Source organism: Nyctereutes procyonoides, unplaced genomic scaffold (genome assembly GCF_905146905.1).
Source record: "Nyctereutes procyonoides isolate TBG_1078 unplaced genomic scaffold, NYPRO_anot_genome, whole genome shotgun sequence".
In the NCBI taxonomy this organism is placed as follows: Eukaryota; Metazoa; Chordata; class Mammalia; order Carnivora; family Canidae; genus Nyctereutes; species Nyctereutes procyonoides.
This window is the reverse complement of record NW_026575132.1, coordinates 17,662,065-17,689,086: the sequence shown is the minus strand read 5'-3', so window position 1 is coordinate 17,689,086 and position 27,022 is coordinate 17,662,065. Positions and strand designations below refer to the sequence as shown.

The 27,022-nt window shown below is 36.5% G+C and overlaps 1 protein-coding gene across 8 annotated transcripts in view; it reads right to left on the bottom strand.

Annotated features, from left to right (window-relative positions):
- Positions 1–3,544: 3,544 nt before the first annotated feature.
- MAP2 (microtubule associated protein 2) overlaps positions 3,545–27,022 on the bottom strand; it is a 288,028-nt gene continuing 264,550 nt past the window's right edge. For 5 of the 8 annotated variants that reach the window (XM_055345233.1, XM_055345236.1, XM_055345239.1 and 2 more), the window contains 4 exons: positions 14,616–14,708; positions 12,538–12,619; positions 8,061–8,173; positions 3,545–7,434 (listed from right to left, as the gene is read on the bottom strand). In XM_055345233.1, coding sequence (XP_055201208.1) covers positions 7,219–7,434; positions 8,061–8,173; positions 12,538–12,619; positions 14,616–14,708 — 504 coding nt within the window. In that variant the 3' untranslated portion in view covers positions 3,545–7,218. The remainder of the gene's footprint in view (positions 7,435–8,060; positions 8,174–12,537; positions 12,620–14,615; positions 14,709–27,022) is intronic. The other 3 variants (XM_055345237.1, XM_055345240.1, XM_055345241.1) reach the window with 1 other exon arrangement.

The window sequence follows — 27,022 nt, the reverse complement described above, 5'->3', positions numbered from 1 at the left end:
CTCAAATTTGTATATAATATATATTTGTTATCTTCATTATTGACTGTCAGGAAAATTGCTTATTGGAATATTTAATGAGATCAAACCTAATCTATCAGACCAGATGGTACATCTTGGACTGCCTGTTCGAAATCAGGCTCTGCCCATTAAATTTTTGGGGAGAGGTGGGGAAGAATCAAGGCAGTTTATTGGCCCCTGAGCAACCCTCCTCTGCCCATTAAGTTTTAAACAACCTTTCCATGCTCAGTTTTCTCATCTGTAAAATGGGGATGCTGATAATTAACAGTAGTCATAGAGTTAATGTATGTTTGTAAGGATGCTTGGAAGAGACAATCACTAATTATAAAATTAATGTTTATGCCCACTTCATTTGGGCTTCTGGTGGGTTTTAGGTGGAGGCAGATTTCAGTAAAAATCACAAAAAAGGCTTTCCCTTAGGCATCGTTAAAGGCATGTTGCCCCCATGGGGCCTGTCCATTGCTATTATTTTTCTATTGGTGTCGCCAGGAACCCCATTACCTCCTCAGTGCCTTTTGAGTATACAGATTTTAAGAGTTAAAGTCCAATGGATACTGCAGTTCCCATAAGCAACCCTGGTTCTACCCAGAACCAGGGAGTTCTGGGTGGAATGAAGTCAAGGCATACTGAGCACCAGCTGTTCGCCTACCAGTATGCTAGAAAAGACACCGCCTCCTCTGTGGGCTTCCCGTCTTCGGACTTGGAGGAGAAAGGCAGTGCAGGGACAGGGGTAGGCAAGGGACAGCTGTGGCTGGCAGACAGACTGCTAGATGCCAACATAGACCACTGGACTTCCTAGAACAGCTGGTAATGCACAGGCCAGTCCTCTTGAACCCCTGAGGGGATCATAGCCACTGGTGATACCCTAAAAGGCAGGACTTTGAGGGGACTGGGACAGATCTTGGAGGCTCTCTGCTGTATAAAGCATTGGCCTTACAGGACTTAGAACTGGATGAGGTCTATGGAGGCCAAAGATGGGCACTGGTAAGGGGAAGACTTGGGCAGCAAGTCTTTCAATATTCTGATAACTTATTCAACTGAATAAGGGGTGTTTTGGCTGAAGATCAGCCCTGGGCTTAAAACCACATCACTTGCTTGACTGGGTTGGAACATCTTTTAACTAGGTCTTTTTTCTACTTCCAAAAGTTATAGGCAAGTACCTCATAAGTTTAGTTCTACTAAGATAGCCTTAGTCATTTCTCAATGAGATTTTTTAAAATCATAGAGTGGGGAAACAAGAAAACTCTGCTATAGTTTTCTTTTTCTTTGCTTTAATGAAAAATATAGGTGGGAAAAGAATCTTAAGTGTGTTTATCATGGACAGGAAAATTACCGGTTACTGTCAAATAAATATATTAGTTAAAGGTTTCTTTTTTTTCCCCTTGATATAGAGCAAGAGGTCCATTAAACATTGCTTCCCCGAGCTCCCAGAGGATTCTGATCTGACCTATCCAACCAGACCCTTCCCTCTCCTGCTTTAGGATGAGTTTATTCTTTTGGGGTTTTGTTTCACAGAATGAGGAAAAATTTGGGAGGGAGGGAAAAATGAGTGGATCTACACCTGGGGTTACAAACTAAATCTGTAGGATCTAGTACCTAGAGTAATGAGTGACAAGTAAGTTGTCTGAGAGTAATAACTGGCTTGGGTGGCCATTGTGGCCAAGTTCAGGGAACAAACCCATCTCAGCATTCACAGACCAGTTCCAGCCAATTGATGCCATGAATGTTGGCCAGTATTGCCAACTTTTGAACAATCCAAGCTTGAGTGTGTGTGTGTGTGTGTGTGTGTGTGAACTTTCTTAAGTTTGAAAAAATTGTGCAGGCCAAACAAAGCACATCTGGAGGCCACAGGTCTATTACCTCAACCAGGCCTCGGGCAGGAGATTTTAATGGAATTTGAAGGATTAGAAATGGGAACAGCTGTGGTATATTTGTGATAAAAGGCACAAGAAAAAAAAATCAGGTCTTTCTGGAGTGTGTCTGTAATGCTTCTTCCACAGATTCAAGGAAACCTAGTAAAGGACAGTGTTTTGAAACAATTTTGGGTTGCTAGACTGTGTACTTTTGACAGGGACAACATTCTATCTCTGAATTATGTAGGTCAAAGTTCTACAAGTGCCATATTGTAAAAGAATATTTTTTTTTCTATAAATAAGCTACATAGAGGGTTATTTTGCAATCCTACATTATATCTGAGTTACTGGTCTCAAGGCAAGTAAAATATTCTTTGTCTTGTTAATTAATAAAAAAGAAAATCAAGACTTTATTGTCATTTGTACTACCAGACAAATATATGTCTAAATCAAGACTTTCTTGAAGTATAACATGGAAACTAATTTAAAAAGCCAACTTATTAAAGCCTCATGATGTTGGCTATATTGTACCAAACCTGCATTATTAGCAAAGGAAAATTGAAGACAAGGTGATGCCTCCATTGGTAGAAGTAGGTTTCAGCCAAGTTGGAATGCCAGCTCTGGTAAACCTCCCAACACAAAGGCATTTCTTCCACCAGTCATAAGCTTCTGCCACTTGGTAACTAGACTCTGTGACATCAGACTTGGTGACATGACCTCTTATAGTCTTAGAAATAATTCTTACCTGTTAGTGGGCTGCTGAGGAGCTCTTTCTCCTTGGACTAGATGAGCTGAATGCTTCTCGGACTTTCATGAGCAGATAGATGATTCACCTAGGGGAATGCTGGAAGTTGACCTGGCGTGGAGCTTTGTGAATTTGCATGTATAACAAGGTCCCAGGTAAAGCCTGAGCACAATTTGAGTAGTAAGGAGCTAAAGGACTGAATAAAGATAGAAAATAGGGCATGTGGACCTACAGGATGTCTGCATTATGACCTGCACAGAACAATTCCTAAAGCCTGACCTTACTTAGAAGGGAACACTTCCTCTTCACAATTAGTTTATGTAGTTCAGATGGGGCCCCTGCTCTTTCCTCTCCTACCGCAACTGCTCCTGATAGAGATGAATATGTGATCCAACCATGGGTAATCAGCAGAAGTAAGCAGGTGACCCAAGATTCAATGATTTTTCAGGCCCTAGATCTTGGCTAGTGCCAGTGGGAAAGAGGCTTTCTTTGGTGGGTCGTGAAACCAGGAGCTTCCAGTGACCGACATAGAAGGGGTGCCTGATTGAGAGTAAAACCAACAGAAAAAGCAGGGCTAAGATTCAGAAAAAGAAAGATTCTTAACAACATCTTTTGAATGCCTGGATCCATCCATGCCTGAGGCTTGCCTTCTTGGTTACTTGAGCCAATAAATTTGCTTTTATACCCAAGCCAATTTGCTTTCAGTTTCTGTCACTTGCAACAGATAGCATCCTGCTAAATATAGTGGGTAAAGCCTGATGCACAGTGGGGAGAGAATTGTAGCCTTCTCATAATTTTTCCTTGGTTGGACTGAGCAATGTTTGTGTGTGTGTGTGTATTATATATATATATATATATATATATATATATATATATATATATATATATTCCCCCCCCCCCCAGAGAAAGCACAATCTGAAACTGAAAGTTAGGTGACAAGCAATTTTATTTTGCAAAACAATCACTATACAGCAACAAATACATTTGCAAATTTTGATTGAAAAACATGAACTAACTACAACCAGCCATTGAAGAAATGCCTTTCTATGGTAACAGGCTCTAGAATTATCAGAAGAAAGAAACCCCCAGAGATTTGTAGCGGCACGTTGGAACCTTGGAATCCCAGCATACAGAGTATACTTTTTGTTGATTTTTTTTCTTTTTGCTAAAGTTGAAGTCGATTTTCATGATTGACATTTTCTGAGTTTAAAAATAAGCTCTTTCCTGCAGAGGGACTTGGCCTCAACCTACACACCCAGGCTAAAAATCCTAGGTGTAAAAAAACAAACATCAGTGCTGATTTTAGCACATCAATTTTGGAAGGAATGCCTAGAATTTGCCTTTCCAAGCCATGAATCTATTTTTTTTTCTTTTTGGCTACTTAGTTTGTTTTCCTCATTTTTGTGGCATGAAAAATAGGACAAAAAGTAATTGTAGCAAAGTCAGAATCAACTGCACTGAGATAATTTTTTTTTGATGTTATATTTTGGCTGATGATCCTATTTCCTGCTGTATCACTTTATGAATGTGTGGAGAAGGCCAGCTATCGCCAGCAGATTCTTCTATTTAGTGAAATTCTCTCTTCAGCCTTCTTCAGCCATACCTAGTTGGTGTTACACAGGTGTCTTGCTTGTGAGTGGGATTTCAGCCTATCACCCTGCTGGAACTCAGCAGGAGAATCCAGAGAGAGTTGGTTCCTAAATGAACAGGGCCTCTGAAACTCATCATGAACTCGGATCTTTCCTGCATCATTATAAAGTACCCAATTATTGGTTGCAGGTGACCCAGAGAGAGTGAGTTCATTGGAGAAGCTGGCCTTTTAACTCTTCACAGCTCTGGATTACTTATGTATCTTTAAACAGGTTCTCAAAGGCTAAAGCCAGAGAGAAACTGGCAGTAATAGATCTAGAATTGGAACTAAGAAGCTTTAATTTCTAGATCAGCGTATGGGTATCCCCACAAGAGTGGTGTTCAAAAAGCTTAATTTGTGTCGTTAATCTTGAGTGAAGGCAAGATAGGTTCCACTCCCTATCCCCATAAGAAGACATTTAACCTGTGTGTTTCTCTCTTCTTGTTGGTACAAATGATCAGTTTCTTTTTGTTAACATTATAAAGAATCACATTTCCATACAAAGGAAGGGCATTTATTCATTATAATTTTGCTGTGATTTGAAATAAACATTTGTTTTAATGCCAGATCTAATATCTTAATGCTTTATATAAACTGTTTTGGGGCATGTATTTGTAAGAAATGGAATTCTAAAATGTGTAACATAATTACTTATTCTTAACATTTATAAAAATTTAAACCAGGTTGGTAAAAAATACTTATTTTGTAGGTTAAAACTGTTCTAACCAGCTGTTAACTTCTTTCTAGAGAACTTTAATCACTATCTAACACTATCAAACATGTAAGAAAATACCACACGTCTCCACACAACTACTCTTTCTTCTTCTATTTCCTGGTGCATTTCCAGGGAAGCTGATGAATAAAATGCTTAGATCGGTCAAATCCACATCACAGCAATTCTTAGGCAGAAAACAGACACATCCATAGTCATACTCAGTTTCTAATTTTTCGACTGCTGTATAAAATAATTGATTTATAAATATTTTCAGACATGTTTGCCCATGTAAAATCTCTTAGTTGAGAATGAATGCTATGTTTTTGCTCCGAGAAGTTTTTTTTTTTTTGGTGGAAGTCATGTTGGTTGCAATATCCAGTGGATCACAAAATGGCACCCGTGTTTCTCTATCTTTGCATCCCTTGGCTGTCTTAGACGCTATGATACTTCCTCATTGCCTCGTCCATGCTCATCATTTCCTCCTACATAGTCAGGAATTGATTTGGCTCACTGGGATCAAACACCTATCAGACCATTTGCCTTTAACTGTCCAGATCCAACCTACCAGCCCTGAGCAAGAAAAAGAACAGATAAAATACTAAAAAATATCCACCCAGACTGGTAACTGATTGCTTATTCACAAGTCTAAGATGAATGATTTATGAGAAGAATTAATTAATTTGTGATTTCCCAGACTGTAGATTAAGTCAGACCAGTGCTACCTATTGAGAAGTTGTACTAAATCATACAGTGTTCCTTTACAGAGAGCAATGTTGGAGTCCTGAGAGAAACTGATTTAGAGATCTGAATCTCAAATGTTTAGTAGCTATAGCTTCTCAAAATATTGTACTTGTCCTTTCTGATCAGGTGATCTTTACTTTGGGTAAGGAAGCCAAATATTTCCTATCAGATCATTTCATTAGCGGGCACTGTTTTGAAGGGTGGAACAATATGTCCCAATGGACTCCCTGCGTTAGTTTCAACTTTAGCAAATGGAAAAAAAAAAAAAAAAGAAAGAAAGAGAAATCTTAAGAGGTCTGTTTCATGAATGATTACAGGAATAAACCCTAAACTATTCCATGATTCAAAATGAGATAAATCCAAAATCTTAAACCAACAATCTGTAAACCCTTTTAATGTATAACTGGACCCACCCCACAAACTCCATGTTGGTGAAAGCAAAGAAAAATAAATTTTCCTAGCATCACGGGAGAGACTTGTATCTGGCACTAAAACAGGGTTACAGCTCTGAGTTGTTACAGGAAGCAACTTCATGCTAAAACTTTTTGTTCTTTTTTAATGTATTTTTTTTTAAATAGGGAAAGAACCCTGCTAACATCTACTTTCACATACCTAAAATTGCAACACCAAAGGGTGCAGGAGACACAGATACTGTGAATAAGGAAGTATAATATTCAAGTATATGAGGAAGTATCACAAATGGCCACAGAGAAATATATATATATATATTTATATCTATAATACTGTATCAAACAGATGGAAAGGGAGTATGAAACTGGTAGTGTGGACACAAATCTAGCTGATCAACTGACATTCTAATCAGACACGAGTCCATCCTAATGAAAAGTGCTTCATTCCTAAGAGATGCACTTTTATACCACTTCCTCAGCCACAGCTCAAATGCTTCGTACCTATTTTTAATTAGTTAAATAATTTATTGGATTGACTTATACTCTGATATAATTATCCAGGTCCCAAATGTTAATAACTTAACTGAATCTTTCTTCCCATTTATACAAAATAACACTTTAAAAAAAAAAAACTTAATTCTTACATGCTCTTTCCTTCCTGCAATCAGACTCCTTGATTTAATTTAACCTGTAATAAGTTAAAATGGGCAGCTTTCATCTTTTCACCCAGCAACAGAATAGTGAAATGAGCAGCTTGGATTTCAACAAGGCCTTTCAGAATGTATTATGGATAGCCTTCAGGCACATGAAAGGTAAAAATGCAATTTTTTAAAATAATAATACTCCATGCAAAACAGAGCAGAGCAAAAATAATTGTCCAATTGTACTCATGTAAAGCCAGTGTCTTCCTGTTGCAAATGGAAATCAAGTCAATTTCTGCATATACTATTCATTGTTTTTTATAAAATTGTAACAATTACTACAGTTTGGGAATGAGATTATTTATTTTACGGTTTGTAAAGAATGAGTATAACACCTGCTCAGAGCCCACTCCTGCCAAGAGCTCATGCCTAAATATGATTATTTCGCTGCTAAATGAGAAATATTCACAAGCCCTGCTTAGCGAGTGCAGCAGTGACATCCTCGGCCAGAGTGGCCAGCTGAGGGGATTCGAGCAGGTTGATGCTTCCAGAAGAGGAGACATTGCTGAGTCGTCGGGGGGATGCCACGCTGGATCTGCCTGGGGACTGTGTAATGATCTCAGCTCCGTGGTCCACACGGGCCTTCGCATGCTCTCTGAAGTTCAACTTTTGGCTGTCGATCTATTCAAGACAAGCATCAGGCCTTGTTAATTTATGCATCCCAATTGGCCCCTAGATCTTTCACTACGTCTCAGAGCTGATGTCAACGTCACTTTTGTTCAGCTCTACCATTCTTACTTCCTTTTTTTTTTTATTTTTTTATTTTTTATTTATTTATGATAGTCACACAGAGAGAGAGAGAGAGAGAGAGGCAGAGACACAGGCAGAGGGAGAAGCAGGCTCCATGCACCGGGAGCCCAACGTGGGATTCAATCCCAGGTCTCCAGGATCATGTCCTGGGCCAAAGGCAGGCGCCAAACCGCTGCGCCACCCAGGGATCCCCATTCTTACTTCCTATATGTCCGGGTCTTCGATCTGTGATTCGATTTTTTTTTTAAGATTTTATTTATTCATTCATGAGAGACACAGAGACAGAGGCAGAGACACAGGCAGAGGGAGAAGCAGGCTCCATGCAGGGAGCCGGATGTGGGACTTGATCCCAGGATCCCTGGATCATGACCCCAGCCAAAGGCAGATGCTCAACCGTTGAGCTGCCCAGGTGTCCCCATCTGTGACCCATTTTGATGAGTATTTCAGAAGGATTTTAAAAAAAGAAGACAGGGTCAGCTCACAACCTTGTTTCTTACCTTGACATTACCACCTCCAGGTACATGGTGGGCATTGTCAAGTGAGCCAACTTTAGCTTGGGCCTTTTCTTTGAAATCCAGTTTCACGCTCTCAATTTTCACACGCCCACCACCTGTGAGAGGAGAAAGGATTTTAAATGCCTTGCTACAATGATATCTTCTACTTGTGGTGACTATGTCCCAAAAATAATTATAATAGACAGACCATCATAAAGCAACACACTTAATTTACTATCCTTTTAACCATGAATGTGAAAGGACTTTTTTAGAATTTCTAGTCTATACCATTTTTTCCCATATCAACCAAGGTAATGACATCCTTCTTATACCATGATATGGCTTGACCTACATATTAATATCTTTTTTCTTCTAAGCCAAACAGAAGTTTGATTTCTAGATAAGTTTCCAATGTGCTTATTTATTTTGAAACTCATCATACCCACCTTTGCTTTTCAACTAACAAATTCTTCTTAATAATCTACCCATGTCTAACCTAAAATATCAGAGGGACTTTTCTTATCTGTATAATAAAATTCTAAAAATAACACACTGAAAATATCCCATTTCATCCTTTCTAAAACTTGGAACATTTAATCTGTTATTCTTAAGGGAGCAGACAAAATTGAAATGAAGATCTTTATTCTTCATCATGGTAACAGGTCACTTTTCCAAAAAACAAAAACAAAAACCTATTAAATTAGGATGGTAGATATATGGGTAATATATTCATTTGTAAATTTTTAACATTAATGGCTTGACTGATGAAATTAGATTGGAAGCTAAATTGTTTATAACCAGTGAGCTTTGAGAGTTTCCCATTATCATTAGTGGATGAGGCAATAGGAAGACAACCTTAGGAAATGCTACTTTAAAAAAAATATTTATTTGAGAAAGAGAGAGAGTGAGGAGAGGGAGACATGCAGACTCCCCATTTAGTGGGGAGCCTCTTGGGGATTAATCCCAGGATCCTGAGATCATGACCTGAACCAAAATCAAAGTCAGACACTTAACCAACTGAGCCACCCAGGTGCCCCAGGAAATCCCCTTCTTGTATAGATTGCATAGGACCGATCTGACACTGACTTTGATCTAGCAATGCAGAGACAGTTTTGACCATGCTGTTTCCCTAAATGCCAATTAGTCTGAAACATGAGGATCTGCTGATAGATAAAAGAGTGCAGAGTGGTGCCCCTATCTCTGCATGCCTTTCCCAGCTTGTAAATGCACGGAGTTCAATGCTGGTAAGTATCCATTGTCCTTTAGTCTGTCCTTGAGCACTTCTGAGGGTCTGCTGATGTCCTTGACCTGAAAAGAAGCTAATCAGATCCCTTTACCTCTCCACCTGAGATTTGCTTTCATTTTCATTAGTAATTTGGTTTTCGTTGTGCACATTTCTTTGGAAGGCCAGTGGTAAATGACATGATCACCTACTATTACTACTACATCTCTCTTACGATTTGGACTGGAAAGAAACATTGGAAAGATTTTTCAGTTTTGGACTCTTGATGCTTATTTATCTCTGTAGGTCAAAAAGAAAGGTCTGTTAAGTCTCTACAGACTTAGACCTTATGGTATTTTTCTTATATGATACCTAGACATTTATATTGACACTCAACTACCTGTCCAGGGACCCCTTGAAATAATATGGTGTTATTAGATTACATTTTGAAGATGTATCCATTCATTCTTCTCCTAAAGCTTTAGGATGTGCACAATGTTATTTACTTGTGTTTATAGGAGACATATACTTGTACCTCCCTCAAAATATGCATTATTGCAGGAACTCTTATTCTTCCAACATTTCACCTGGTCACATGGGTCTCATGTGTTAGTTGTGATGGGATTAGAGTGATTCATAAAACACACTTATTTTGGTTAGAGCCTGGAGGATGTTGAGTTTAAACTTAATGAGATCAACTTCTTGGGATCTTTCTTTCTTTCTTTTTTTTTTAAGCTTCTAATAAAAATGGCCTTTTAAAGCTTTCTTTTATGATTATATGTTGTATCAATATAATCCTGTTAAAATTTTTGTTGAACTCTATTTTGAGAGAGAGAAAAAAAACGTAATATTGACCCAAAATATATTCACAAAAGGAAGCTTAAGAAGTCTGTTTTTGTTGAAATCCTACTATAAAATTTTATTTAACTATTAGAGAAGCCCATCTGAATTCACACATCTATCCCTTTGGTTCTGAAAAAGTTTGGCATTCACCAGGAGCAGTAATTGTGAAGGACTATAACCTTTACCAAGCTCCATATGTCCTAAAGTTGGGCTTCCACATGTTGAACTGTTTCCTTTATTTTCTCCTTGGATATTCCACATTCCAGAGTAACTGTGAAAAGCTTGCCATTGTCAAGGATCATTGTATTAACACTTCTCTGTGAATTTAGTCATCTGATTCAGTTCTTATAAAAGGCAGATCTAGATTTAGAAATAGGTGGGAGTCCATGACAATAGTCTTTTATGACCAATAAATCTTACATAGACTACTTCCTTAACTATAACATTTTCTTGTGTATTTAAAGTCCAGTTGATTTGGCTAATGGAATATTTGTTGTTTAAATTAAAGGATCTAATATTTTATTTTGCATTTTGGAAGAAGATAGCCAGTATGGCCAAATACTTCAGTCATATTGTTGACACAGTGGTACAGAGTCACTAAGTGATTGTAAGCTTGAGTTATAGACAGCAGACTTGTGAAGATATGCAGTATGTGACCATGTCCCCACTGCCTCAGGAATGACAGAGAAGCTAATTTCAGTGTAGCAGTTCCAAAATTAGTACTGAAGATTGTTGGGGAATAACTACAAAAAGACATGACTGCTGATTGACCTAAAAGCTGGACCTGGGCACTTAGAGGCTTCTCATTCCCTACCCTGTCCTTGGAATGGGGGTTCTGGTTGTCTTTCCTGCTCCCAGAGGCTGCTCCCAGAACAGAGCCCTGTTATAATGTTGTGGTGCTGAGAACACCTACACTGTATACATGACTAAACCCGGTTAAGGCCTCTTTACAAACTTTTAAGATTTGGTGGGTGGATATGAGAATCCATCTTGCTGCTGCCCAGAGAAGACTCATATGTAAGTTTCTTTTACTTATTAAAACTGCCACCTACCAACCTGGAGTAGCCTGCCTCTTTCTTTGGTTTCTCTCTGTCTTCTGAGTACTGGGGCCAGTTTCAGATTACACCAGGGAAGCAAAGTTTCTACTCTTTATGAAGCAAATTTAAGAAAGGATAGAATACATATGAGAAGATACAAACAAAAGTCAATTCTTGAAATGATATTCAGGTTTTCTAGTATTAGATGCAAAACCATAAAGTTTCTACTCTTTATGAAGCAAATTTAAGAAAGGATAGAATACACATGAGAAGATACATACACCAGGGAAGCTACTAAGAGGGCTGTGAACCAAAAGAGATTCCATCTACGCATTCTCTAACTCCTTGACTTGCTTTATGAACATCTTTGTCAAAGTGAAGCCTGACTTCTAGAAACGTTTCCAATGCATTTGTCCATTTTGAAACTTATCCTGTTTATTTTTCAACTCATAAATTCTCCTTAATAATCTTTCCTTGGTCAGAAATCTTTTTGGGTTCAATCGTTCTTATACTTTGTTCTGGATAACATTTGAGACAATGATTAATGGGAATAACCTATTACCTCATTTAATTAAGATATCAAGCATATCAATGGCTTCCTCTTGTCCTTTTATAATTCAGTGGTTATTCTCAAGAAAATTACAAATTTGACAGTTGTCCATTGTTTACATATGCATGGAGGTAGAATTTAGCAAAAATATAATAATGATACTTAGAAAAAAAATGACTCCTAATGTTAGATTTACACTTTAAAGAGGAAAAAAATCCCAACAAATAAGAATGTAAATTGTACTTTAGAGTACTAGTCCTATACAATACTCTAGAAAAACAAGAGGCCAATGGTTAAATAATTTGAGATAAGAATTGCATCAAGTGATGTTCAATTAAGCACTTCGTTCTGCTGAGGATTCATAATGCTTATTGACCTACTATAGGATTTGAGAAATTTAGCAGATAAATACATTTCATCAGCTTTGCCTAAGCATAATTTTTATTTCACATATGTAGACAAAATACTTCCAGGAAATCTTTGGAAATGCTGCTTTCAATCCATGTAATTATGTATGAATACATGACCCAAGATATTTTATAGACCATATATTTCAAAGGAGTTCTAATAAGCATGTGGAGTATATGCATCTTATATACCTTTTAATTTTGAACCTGTCCTATGATATGTGGCCTATTTGTGATAATTGACTTTACTTGTCCAAATGAAGATGGCTTAAAGTTTCTAACTTAAGTTTCTGTTAATAAAAGCATGGGTTTTCAGTATGTCAAGACATTTTTTCAACTAGATATCTCACAACAAATATTTTGCTTGTCGATGTCTTGAGCAATTTAATATTTCCCAAATTACTAAGAAATATTTATTTACCTGGCCTGTGGCGGATATTCTTCAGAGAGCCACATTTTGATGTCACGTGGCTTAAGTCTATCTTCTTGGTAACAATCTGTACCTGTATGAACCACATAAAATACACTTAAAATAGTTGAGACATGGATAAGTCCCCAAGCTCATACATAAAATCCAGAAACATATCCAAAATCACAACACACAACAGCACAGAAACCCAAACTGAAGTACATATACACACATAGGAACATACACCCTCCCAGTGTCCTCCCACATTTGGTTGGAGAGAAGGACCAAACTGAAAGAAAATCCTAGAATAGAAGATTTTATTAGTAGAAAACAGATCATGCCACAAGAGGATAGAAACACCGGGATTAATAAGGCAAGCTTCCACTCAGAGAAAGAAGCCACACTATGTTAAAACCTTTCCATAAGCAAAGAGCCAAGTGAAAAGATGAATTATTCTTTAAAAAATGATTTTTAGATAAAAGTGACCAATACTGCTCAGAGATTCAAGAAGACCAACATTGCTTTAAGATATAAGAAGAAGAAAGCTCAAAGCTTTTCTAAAATATTATTGTCATGTCTTGGCTAAATGGAATTTTCTTATACACCAAATTATAAAATGGTGGCAGCATTCTTTTTCTTGTGTTTTATTGAAGTTATTTCCTCTCGCAATGTTAGAAACAGTGCTTTTCCAATTGTGGTCCATTGTCCATTTGCATCGGAAGTACAAAGGTATTATTAGTGAATTGCACACTGTGGAAATGGGCCACAGAATCTGCGTATTTGAAAAAGTGATTCTTTTCTAGAGGAAAATTTAAGAATATGGTTTTGGAGGTTGGAAGCTCCCTTACCTACTTTTAAGATTTTTAGTTACCTCAGTTTATCCTTTGTCATATAGCTGTTTTGGCCAGCAGGGCCTGCAGTAGAGAATAGGGGTCACTCTTGACACCCTACAGGTATTTCCCAGGACTGAGACTGCTTCTGGGAGAGTACCACACAGTTTGCACTTGCAGTCAGGACACAGGGAGGAGGGCAACCATGTCAAAATAAATACTGATCCTGAGGCTTAGCCTAGCTGCCTTAAAGGAGCCTGGCAAACCTTGCTATGGACTTCCTATGACAATGACACTTTCATGCCCAGCAGAACAACTTTGGGCAACAGGTGACAGCTCCTGGTAGAAGGCACTTGCTGGTCTCTCCCCTTTCACTGCTTGACTCCATCTCTGCCCAGCTGAGGAATGAGGAGCCAAGAGTTATTAAACAGGTAAGAATTCTGGACTTGACACTCTATAAATTACTTGAGTCACAAATGGCCAGAATCTGAAGTTTAGGTGACAGTATCCATAGAGAGTCAGCCTGGGTCACCTTTTTTTTTTTTTTTAATAATTTTGTGACGAACCATGCTTACTTTACCTTGAGTTTGCCTGCTTCAGCTCTGCCACAACTATATTTGAGAAATATGGATTCATCTTTTCCTTCTCAAAGGATATTATTTCCATTCAATTCAAGACACAGGAAAAAAAAATCCATCAAGACAGTTTATCCTGGGACTTGAATCCTTTCACTTTGAATGACAGATGAACTGTGCTTCAGTAGTTTTGCATTATTCCAAACATTGTTCCTAATTCTCATGAATAGTGATGCACAGAAGATTGATGTTACACAGTGTAAGTACTTTCAAGTATATCAGTCTTTCCCTCAAGAGTAATTTAAGTGGAGCTATAAAAGTGTGTGCCCAGCTGACATTTGCAGGGGAGTAGAAACAGCACGAGGAGGTACCTGGAAGCCAGAGGCCAGCAACAGAATTGGCCAGAAAGGTGGGTTTCCCATTCCCCTGAAAAACATGGTGCAGCCCATTAACATTTTACTCCTCAACTGAAAGCAAGCCACTTGCGGATAATCTTACAGGGAAGGATGGGAAGCCCACCAGCAAAACTGCGAGTGTCACAAGCTCCCAGACCCGGGCACACATGGAGCAGCAACAAGAAGGGGGATGTGTGTCTTGGGAGAGAGGCAGGAAAAGAGACAGTGTGCTGGCTGTGCAGATGGCTCCACACAATCAGGATAGTTTTCTAATAGAAGCTTCTACTTACATTTCCGCCCCCAGCAGAATGTTTGATGTTATCCTTGGAACCACATCTGGACTGAACTTTGCTAAAATCGATCTTCTTGTTTAAAATCCTAACCTAAAAGGAATTGGAGGTAACTTCACTATGCATTTTTCTTCCAATATGCTGGGCATGGGGGAGCCAGAATGGGTTGCTGCCAAGGAGGCTCCAAACTTCCTCCCACTGATGTAATCATGTAAGAGAAAAAAAAAACTAACCCTGGAACTGGAGAACAGATCTATTATTTAAATATGAGCCCCTACTTCCCTGAATCCTCAAGGGCCAAATGTTCAAGAACTTTAGATATCCAAGTTGTTGGCAGGTGTAACCTGGAAACAATTAGAAGAACAGAAAAATAAAACTTGGATCATCTGTGACTGGGAGGCTTCCAATATTGTGGGCCACACTGGGACTCAGTTGCCACTCTATGAAAGGTCTCATTGTGTACTTCAGTGTAGTTCTCACCCTATCCCCCTTTAAATCCTATGGTGTCAGCCATCACAATTATAAATCATCTGGTACACTTGATTGTATTACTGGTCCACGTAGCACGACTTGTCAGGCTAATGCCACAGATGAGGGTTCTTATTCATCCCGGTGCAAGAACTCTTGCTTTCCCAAGAGGGTCAACATGGAGGCTCAGGGCCTCCTCTGCTGAAAGGGTTTCACTAATGTCTTGCACATTTGGCTCAGTAGTCTTCTGAAAGTCCTGTCTCTGACAGCTGCTCATAAACAGCCATAAGTCTTGGATGGTCGGTGCAAAAACACTCTATTATTTTAGAGAGGAGCAAACCAAGGACCGTTGTTTGTTCCCTAATAGTAGGTCATGTAGAAGCAGTCCAGGCCTTGCCTAGGTCCAAAAGATTTGAGGTTAGGTGTTCTATTTCTATTTTCAGAAGTTTGATAGTCATCTTGAAGACAATAGCAAATCTAAATCTAGACAGATATTACTCTGGCGTAATGTAATGTGCAAAGTAATAGCTCCTGTGACTTCTTCCATGTGTCTTATATTTTGAATGTTTTGGAGGGCACATGAGCAATGTAAGCATGGAAAGAAAGGTTCACTTTTGTTGTTTGTTTGATTTTACTTTGGGTACTTCTACTCCTCGCCACGTATCCCCTCAATAGCTAAAGAGAAATTACGTTTTCAACGCTTTAGGGGAAAGTTTGTCCTCTTATTAACAAAAAAAAAAAAAAAAAAGAAAAAGCTAAATAAGCATATCCTAGATATACAGCCCTCTCCAAGAATGGTATCACATCTCTTATTATTTGCAAAAAAGAGTAAAATATTCAAGATGACATTGAATCCTTACTATTTTTAACTAGACAAAGCTTACATTGCAGTGCCTGCCTGGCACTGATAAGAGAGCTTGTCCCTTACAGGGGAAGATCATTGACAGCTCTCATTGGCAGCCCAAGGGAAGGGACTCTTGTCAAAATCTGAAGTCAGGAAACATGATGATTGGGTCATTCTGTAGAGCATGATAAAAATTCCAATTTAAAAAGAAGGGGGGAATATCACACAGAGTCTGTATCTAACAAATATAGTGGCATGCTAAGAATTTCACATAAAACGTAGATGTGAATAACTTTAAGTCAACAAGGGCCATTGCATTTCAAGCCTCATAGATAAATTATTTTTAGAAAGCAAATCACTTCATTTTTTCAAATAATAATATTTTTATAACCTCTATAAGTCTCTATTTTGGCAATGAAATATAATTTATCTAAGCCATTTTTACTAATCCTTGGGGATATATTATATTTCATTTGCAAATTTTAATTTAGAGATCATTAGAGTACCAATCAAGTGAGTCATTACCAAGTGATCAAAAGCTAAATGTTAGATCTGATTCACTTGTTGCAAAAATGGAAATTCCAAATTCAGTTGCATGAATCTGTTTGACTCTAACATTTAATCAACTGGCAAATTTTATGATTTCTAAAACAAATGATGCAGACCCCAAGGGGGCATATTGCCAGCATTACTTAGAGACAGTTTAAATTGTAAAATCTTAAAACTTAAAGGCTGGCTTCTGATTTTCCCCAGATTTTCTAGAGAATCAAAGATTTTCTAGTAAAACATTTAGCTGGCCTTTTTTGATGGGAGACTTTCCCAACATATGTCAGGTAGGGTATGACATTCACCATTTTGCTTGATGGTTAAGAGACAGAAATAAAATCACTGTGGGCACGGGATGCTGGATTCTCAGTAAGATTTATGCCTGACAACTTGCACCTGAGCACCCCCTAGTCTGTGTGATGCACATTTATGCTTTGGCAAAATTACAAAAACTTCATGTTAAAGATCTCTGGGATCACTTACTAATAATTAATATCTTAGAGAGTTAATTCTACAAATACCAGGAATCCTCAGAAACCTTCTATAAAATAGAAAAGTAGATGGCTGCTGTTAAGGATAATACTTTATTCCAGACTAGTTTTCTTTTTTTTTTTTTTTAAGTCAGAGAGTCAAGATTTAATTCTTTGTGCTCTATGGAGAGGTCTAAATACAGGACTTTTTTGGGGAAGGAATTTACATTGAGCCTTTATTTATTTATATGTCAAAGGAAAATCATTTTTAACCATCTTAGAGTTGGTCTAGAAAAATTTAACCAACTTCCATTTGATGAACTAATTTTCTATATTCATTATATAGAGAAAAAATATTTGAAGAGTTGTTATCCAAGGTTAACCCTAATCCACATTTTATCCTTGTTAATTTCTTTTGATCAAAATTTTTAGTTGCACTATTAATGCAAAATGGGGTGATTTGAGAGTGTGACAATCTTTCCTTCTGTATACTTCACAGTGAAAGGGAAAATGTATTATTCCAATCAAGTGAATCATCTTTCTAAAGCTCTGTCTTGTTCAAAATTCTCCCAAAGTCTCTATTTCCTATTAAAATGCATCAAAACTTCTTAGCTAGGCAACCAGGATTCTCAGAAATTCTGACTTTCGAGCCTTCTCAAAACTTCACATTTTGGCCAGACATTACATTCCATACGTTAAGGACTTATTTACATTTTCAAGCTTGTTCCCATGTTTTCCTTATGTTATTATCTCTTGCTAGAATGCCCTCATTCCAAGTTGAGTCTGGGACTCATCATTCTTCAAGGACCAGCTCAATCAGTCCCTCCCATCGGAGACTCTCATGGACAAAGGTTGGTGACTTGCTTGTATTCACAGTTGGCTTTTCATTCACATAAAAGTCATATAAGCATAAAGAGTTAAAAAGAATAGGCTAATGTAATTGAATAAAATATCAGAATTATTTTATTTTACTTTTTACTAATTGTATCTTCCTCCACCATGCAAGGGAAGCACAGTATAGTGACTTTCTGGATATTCCTGGTGTGGCTCTTGTTAGTTTTATAATGACAGTTCAAATGAAATGATATGCCAGTGTATTCTCTCTGCATATAGGTTTAAATGCACCTTTAGAGAAATACAACTCTTTTTTCTACAAATGAGGTTACTCTAGGAAAGGACAGGAAGACAAATTATAGGATATGTCTATAGGAAAGAACAAATCTCTCTTACTAGAGATTAGTTGGAAATTTGAAACATGTAAAATGAAAGAAAATGTAATCCTAATTTATAGTATTTAGTAAAATAATTTATAAACCAGAGGCATCAATCATAGTGCCAACTTGCATTTCTTAAGCAATGGGATTTTGATTTTTTTTTATTTGACATACTCAATGCTGCTTTCTTTATCAAGAGACCCATGTGTCAGCTCAAGATAGCAAGATATGGAGAGTAACTGGGAGTCTAGAAGTTTGGATTCTGTTCTTGGCTCTCCTGCAAGATTGTGCTACGCTCCACAGGCATCCTCTAGGTATGAACCTCAATTGCTCTATCATTTCTTTCTTCCTTCATCCAATGTTGTCTTAGAAAGAATACTTTCTTTTTCTTTTGAAGGGGTAGTGGTGAGTGACCCTTCAACCTTACCAGGGATTAAGCTTTTCCTTTGGCTTTACCTCATTTCTCAGAGTGTTTAAAATGAAGCCTTTCCTGTCCTTGGATTACAAAACACTTCTCTCTCTCTCCCCCAAAAGTATTTCCCATTCCATAGCATTCAATTTTAACAAAAGCTATTTACCTCACCTATATAGAGTCCTAAGTTATCATATATTAAAAAAATATGACCACATCAGATATTTCTGAAGAATGAACATTTTTTGGAATAGATTATGTTTTTCAAAGATTCATCTGTTAATAACCCTGTGCTCAGATTACAATGCATACAAATTTCATAATCTATTCCAAATTTTAAATACTCTGCCTATACTGACCAATAACATCTTCCAAAGTCAATGGATCAAATACAAGCAATAAACATACTGGAATACACATTTAAATAGAAAAACAGTTCATGTCAAATGTACAATTCCATGGAGCTGTAAAGGAAAAGGATAAATTAGAGGGCTCATTAAGGTGTCAGACCAATTTTTCTATGCAGGCTGTGCCACACAGCACAGAAAACAGAACCACATTAAAAACCTTGAGGTAGAATAAATCATGCTGAAAAATTTGTAAAGAACTGTTTGGTGGAACAGACATTGAGTTATGCATTGGCCACATTGTGAAACATTGGTATTACATTTTTTCTTCAGCTTAAATTTTAAAGAAATTTTAAGGAATAGAGGACCAAGTGTAAAGGCAGTAACTTTTAAAGAGTTTGTTGAAAACAACCTGAGATTTAAGGCTGTTCCCATGTTCTTGCTTGGCTTGTAAACGTACAGCAAACAAACAAAAAGGAACTCTATAGGTCTTAACTTTGTAAGCCCAAAGTAGTAATTCTTTTTCAAAGTTTTTAAAAAAATAATTAAATGTTAATGAAGCTTAACCCCAAAATTTTACATTACTTTACAAAATATACTTGAATTATAGTTATAAATATTCTATTGCATAAAGACAGGATCTGTGATACCAAGGAAATTTCATTTTGAGAAAATATTGACTTTCTCTCTCTCTGTCCCTCATACACACACACACACACACACACACACACACACACACACACACAACCTTGTCACGATAATATAATGCATTTCAGTGAACAGTTTTCCTTCATGCTGGGTTGACAGTATTTTAAAGCTCATGGGGTATTTTATAACTTCTTATTTGGCACTTATTTGTAGCCCAATGAGATGGAAATAAATGGCTTGTAAAGAACTTAAAAATTACAAAAGGGTAAGGCACTAGGGGAAGATGAGAAATGAAAAAAAAGAAGCCACTTCTTTTCTGCCTAGATGATAGAGACCTTGCCTTGTTGTCTCATTCCCTTTTTCTCATATAGTACTCAGCAGGGGCTTGGTAAATGTTTGACAAAATGATACTCATGTGAATGAGAAATAAATCTAAGTAAGTTTCAATTCTTTTTTCATTTAAAGTTTTATAAATTTACTTATATGTTACTAGCATTCAGTAGGCCCTTCACAATGGTGGCCATCATAATTTTATATAACGTGAGAAAAAAATATAATTTATTACTTGCCTCCAGCATTAACTCTATTTTCTCCTTGAACATAAAAATGAAAGCAACTTATTCAAATTAGATGTTAAAGGCCTAAAAAAGCCTCAAGATAATGCCTGAAACTTTATAAGAAAATATAAAAAAGATTCCTCTCTACATTTCACTCATTTCATTCTCTCCTTCCTCTCTCTAGTGTCTCTTCTTCCCCAGTTACATTCCTCTTACTTCAGAAACATTGATTTTTTTACTTAAGTTCAGCTGGTCCTTTGTGGTACAAATACTTATGGAATCTATTAGAATAGCTAAATTAATATTTTTAATGAGCTGTAATGCAAAATACTACCATACTCTAAGTAGAACCATGCATTTGAGAGTTTAAAGTGACTTCACAGTCTGCTTATGTGAGGTATTGCTACATTATGATGGTGCTAATACATTAAATGAGATGGTGCTACAAAAAGAAGTATATTCTGTCTATTCTTATAAAAATAAGAAACCTGAGGACCAGAGAGGTCAGTATCTAAGGTCACATAACACTTTAATAGAAAAGTTGTAAGAGGAACTCAGGCTCTTATATCCTGGCCTAATATTCTTTTAGCCAAAATTCACTGTGGTCCAAACATGGAAAGTTTCTTTGCGTCATAACTGTAATGGCACTAAGCATTCACTTCATTCAATAAATCACTAGAAAAAATGCATCTCTCCATGCATATGGTGTACTACATTGATTCAACTTTCACTCAACAGATATTTATTAAGCACCTACTATGTACTGGATCCTGAGGACAAGATGGACCTCATCCATGATTTTGTGAAGCTTAGAGTCTAGTAGGTGAGACAAGATAGACATTAAATAACTAATTTTACGATGGGATACTTAATTACAAGTGTGGTGAGAAGCACTGGCTATATTATAGGGAGTATGTTAGATCTAGAAAAGAGCAGATGCAGGGAGACAAGTTAAAGAAGTTAATGACTATTGCAGTGACATGGACAAGGGATAATGTATCCTGTACTAGGGTGGTGCAGAGCAAACTACAATAAATGGGGCAGATCTAAGAGCTATTCTGGACACAAAGAATGCATTACTTTTCATTACCCTACATTACCCTACAAAAGAAACTTGAATTAAGTTAACACAGTGATGGGCAGGATATGGGATGAGGAGCAGGAGATGAAAAGACGATTCTTAGGATTTGACTTGGCAAAGTCCTATTATTTAAATAGGTATAATGATATTTAAAAAGAATAATTTAACTTTCTACTCTAAACTATCTATGTGGCATCAACCACATTAATATTCTTGCTGTTCCTAAAACATGCCAGACATCCTTCTACCTCAGGGCTTCTTCGTGTGTAGTTTTTTTCTGCCTGAAATACTCTCCTCCAGTTCTCTACATGGCTCAGTCCTTGGCTTCCATAAAGTATTCAAATTATCACCTCCTCAGGGTTTTCCTAGTCACTCTATCAAGAAATGTAATCTTTCCACATAATTTAAATCTCTTCTTTGATTTGTTGCTTTTCTCATTTTGTTACATATGTTTTCTGATATAAAATTTTCTGACTTGTTTTTCTTACTAAAATGTAAATCCTATGAAGACAAGAATTTTTTAAAAAATTGTCTGTTTTGTTCATTGTTACATTCTCAGTACCTAGAATACAGTATGCAATATAATATAATGGGCACTCAACAAATACCTGTTGAATAAATGATGAGTAAAATGAATGTAAAACTCTGGAACTATTGAGAAAATATAAGACAGCCATCATTTATTCTAAAGGTGCCAAGGTAGATTTTAAAATTAATATTTCATTATTTGTCCTTGACATTATCTATAGGAATTTGAAAGCTAGAATCTATACTCTATTTCAAAACATTGACTTTTAGAATTATTAAAAAAAATAATCAGTGTAGGAGAATACAAAATATGATGAGAAATGCAACATTAACTGCCCAGATTTAATGGTCTCAACTTTTCAGTAGTGTATTACTCTAACACATTATTTGCATAAAAATTATTTCACATAAATATTATAAAAGACCAAAACCCTCAAATTTCAAACCTGGTGAAATAAAACCTTGGCATGCAGGGAATGTTAAAGTATTGTCAGTCTCCTGTTGTGCAACAAAAGTTAAAGCAAACAAAACAATGATTAAGGTGCATTAAATTGCATACTTTTAGACAAGTGATTCTTCATTAAACACAAAATTATAGAACTTGAATTTGTAGCTCAGCCTTTAAAGGATTGATATTAGAAGCCCTGTATGCAAGATGTGGATAATATAAGGACTTCCATTTCTTATTCTACGAAAATGTGAAAGGTGGCCTATAAGGAACTGAGTATCTCTGACATCCAATGTTCCTTAATTCAATAGGTCCATATAGAAATGAGAGACAGAAGATAGATTATTTCTAGAATGCGAGGACATAGGTCCTAGTCTAGTGGATTTATCTAAGTAAGTTTTTTAAAAAGATGCTAGGGCAACACTGACTGGGAAGGTAATAAACTGACAAGTTCTATAAGATTCTTTATATAAAAGAGAAGTACTGTTCTCTTCTTGAACATGAATGACTTGCTTGAAGACCACCATCTTTTTAGCCTATCTGACCTAAAAATGACTGACTGCTCCACGAATGAAGGAGAAGTACATAATTCACAAGACAATCAATCAAATCCACAGACATGGGCTTCCAGAGATCATAATCTACCTAACCATTCTATCCAACAACTATAAATGCAAACAGCCTTTGTGAAGCCACCTCTCCAGTAACTCTCAACTATAACAACTATACAAAAATTGTGGTTTGTATACTGATCTTCATAAGGCTGACAGACCAAAAAACAAGAAACTTGTTAAAGCATGTATAAGTATTTCATATAAATCAAAGCACCATATAGAAAACCTGATGCATTGATAGAAAAGGTAAAAAAAAAAAAAAAAAAAAAGAGTACCATTCACTGAGTTCTTGCCTAATTTTTTTATGTGATGCATTTAGAGAAATTTTTATTTTCCTACTTTTGTTTAAATCAAGCAGCTGTGTTCTTAAAAAGCTAACATTACTTATTCTAAAGTTTAGATTTAGATTTAATGTAGATTAGGGAGTTAACTATACTGAAATAGATTCAAATTAATACACTTACTAAGATAGTCTTACCTGGGCCTTGAGTTAAATTACCAAGGTCACTATCTACAGTGAATCTCAGATCGCATATGTTCTTTCCAGTAGAATGAATTTGTGTTTTGCTGAACAGATTAACTTTATTGCTTTCTGTAAAGCTCCTCATGTTTTCAGTGAGTTTATCTATTCCATTAGCCCTTGATTTGCCTCACTGAACTGAGCCACAGAGCTAAGCTTCTCTTCCAATACAAAACTGGACTTTTCATAGAAGTGATAATCACTGTAAGCATACAACCTATACCTGTGGAAGAGCAATAAATGCTCAAAGTGAGACAAATAATAAGGCTTTCCAACTTGGAAAGTTGTTGAACTTCCAAGACACATATATTTTTTATTATATATTTCCCCTCCCAATTCTTAGTGATAGCACAAACAGCAATAATATAGCTTTTGAAATTAAATCATTTACATACAATCTAACCACTCCAGATTTTATAACAATAGAGCCTGTGTAGGAGAATTAAGGTTACATCTATAAGTTTGCTCCCTTACTTATTAATAAGAATTGTTTGACTATTTTTCTCAAGATCTACAGGTTACATATTGGTATTGAAAAACTTGTCTCCTACAGAAAGTACTGCTATTGTCCTGTCCTCTTCTGAGTTGACCACTGTCCATTCTAACACCCTAGAGTTATCCAATTTATAATTGGCAACAACATGCCGGTAGCTTCAATTTCCCTAACAGAGTGAATTTGTGGATCCTCAATCAGAGAAGAAGGGAGAGCATCTCATCTGGATAATTTCTAAGGAGCTTTAACACAAAAATTTTTTCTAGTCATTCTATAAAATGCAAATCAAATCCAGTCAAAACTTCTAGTTTAACACATATTGAAAAAGAATTTCTCCTCATTCTTTGTGTTTAAGGCTTTTAAAGGGTTAATGTTAGAGTGTTAAGTGATATATTTTTCCTACAAAGACAGTTCAACTGTAGTGTGCCTCAATTTCCCAATTCATTTCCCCTCCAATTTAAATGCATTATACCATCTATCATAAAATAGAGGCAAATATCTTCCTTCCATCTTATCTTGGTGAGGGGATACCTTGTGGTTCTGTAACAAAGTCACTTCATAATAACTTCACTGTTGTGTATTTTTTTTCCAAGTCATTGCAGCTGTGATAGAGTAATTTTGCAGCAGGTTACCCACTTGCCTTCTCAAAGAAGAGATTTCTTCAAATGACACTGTGAGTTTAAGGCTATTTTTGTTCTATAATTTTTATGTCATATGTCTTTATTAGTCCTTAATTACCACAATCTCTAAGGCAGTTTTAGTGACTTCAAAAGAATAAGGCATCTTTATGTCAGCTTTATGAATTACTGAGTATAGCAGAAATCAACTGAAATTAGACAAAAACATATTCACAGACATGGTAAAGAAGCAGAAAGGAAAAGAAGTGTTCCTATTTTTTGTACTGGTTTAACCTTAGTGATTTGGACAAAACTAAGGGTAAAACCATTCTTTATGCCTCTCTACTGTGAGGAGTCATGTGAATAAGAGCTATATTATAGAATTTTCTTCTTTTTGAAGATTTTATTTATTTATTCATGAGAGACACACAGACACAGAGAGAGAGAGAGAGAGAGAAAGAGAGAGGCAGAGACACAGGCAGAGGGAGAAGCAGGCTCCCTGCAAGGAGCCTGATGTGGGACTTGATCCTTGTCCCCTGGATCACACCCTGAGCCAAAGGCAGATGCTCAACCACTGAGCCACCCAGCTGTCCCTATTATGGAATTTTCATGTCAAATTATATCAATTATATCAATAATTACTCCATTTTAATTAAATTTTCTTTTTAGTTTTGAGAAAATATCTTGGAAATTGTTTCAAAAAATATCTTGTGATTCTAAGAAGAAACATATTTTTTCAGTATCAATATTTTCTCAAATATAAGGAAGTAAACCTCACATTTAGATAATAAAAATACTACATACAAGGATACTTATAGAAAGAGAATTGATTTTAAATATATATAATAGCTACTCTATTTTAAGAAGTATCTCACCAAAACCTAAAATGATACTTTCATTTTTTTTAAATTTTTTAATTAATTTATTTATTTTTTTATTTACGATAGTCATACAGAGAGAGAGAGAGAGAGGCAGAGACACAGGTGGAGGGAGAAGCAGGCTCCATGCACCGGGAGCCCGACGTGGGATTTGATCCCGGGTCTCCAGGATCGCGCCCTGGGCCAAAGGCAGGCGCCAAAGCGCTGTGCCACCCAGGGATCCCCTAAAATGATACTTTCAAATTGGCACATAACTTATTTAACTTTGTCTATTATTTGTGCGTAAATATAAAATAAGCATTTGGATATTTCCAAAAGGTCCAAAATTTTTTATTCTCTTGGATGTGCAAAATTCTGAGGAATGCAAGAATAGTATGAGATTTATGAAATCACAGGATAAAATTTGGCAGAATTAGTTTTTGTTTTGTTTTGCTTAAAAAGATTTCTTGCAGCTCATATTTTAATAACATCTTTTTATGAAAAAGCATTTGTCATTTGTCTCTGACTTTATTATTAGAGAATGTTATGGTCATTCCCTACAGGGCATATGGAGAGCCCCACCCTCTGCTTCCCCCAATTCCTTTGGTTGATTTTTCGTAACTTCTTGGGTTTTCTTGAACACAATCACAATGAGATAGCAAATAAGTTTGCTGCTAAGGGAAGAGGCAACACTGAATTTTTGTTTCAGCAGTGAGTAGGAGTCCTGAATAGCTTCACATTTTTGGCAAGACCTTTCTTCTAAACTTGCCTGAAAATACATTTTCTTTGGCATAAAAGAGGGAACCAAAAATCCGTGTAGAAAATATAGTATAAACAAGAAAGACCGGCAGAAAAGAACACTGAAGTTAAAAGAAAGGGTTCTGGGAATGTCAAGAGGGCATCACAGATTTGTCGATATACAAGGGAAATTATTGCTTACTTTCTTCTTTCTCTCACGGGTGGGTGTCTTGTCTCTTTAATGACAAGAAAAGTCCAACTCTCCTACAGGCAGATCAACATCACAAAGGAAATACTAAGTGATATTTGTATTATCTCCTTCCAGACCAATTGCTTCATCTAAACACACAGTGTATAAGCAAGGTTCAGGTCAAGACAAAACGCAAAGGCCCTTGGTTGGCAAAAAACATGAGTGGCTGTACTGGAGCTGAAGTTAAGAGTTAATAGGTAGAGCTTTACTAATAACCCTCTTCAATACAATTAATCTTAAAGAGAAGTTCTAACACAGTAATTTCATTCATCAGAACTATAAAGAACTACCTATTATCAACATGAATGTCCACCCTTTGCAATTTTTAAGCATGAGCAGCCAAAGAAGAAAATTGGTGAATCATGCTGTTTTTGGAGTGAACATGGGGAAATGGTAGAAAGATGTCACAGGAAATCACCAATGAAGGAAGGAGATAAAAGCGAAATCATTAAAAGATCGTCAAATGAGGTTAATAGGATCTAAACTAGAACACTGAAGTTCATATCAGAAATGCAATTTTAATCTCTTATGCTAAAGTTCACCAGGCGTTAGAGAGACATTCAGAAAAGATCAGCTAGGCAATCAATGGAAAGATTCTCCTGTATGGTGAAATCAATTTTTACCCAATAATAAATCATACAGAATGGACATGTTACATGATTTTCATTATATTTTGTAAGCCAGCTTTCTCGGATGAGGTCCAAACTCTTGGCAATGAATCATAACCAGTAACTTTTTAACACCTCCACCTCCCT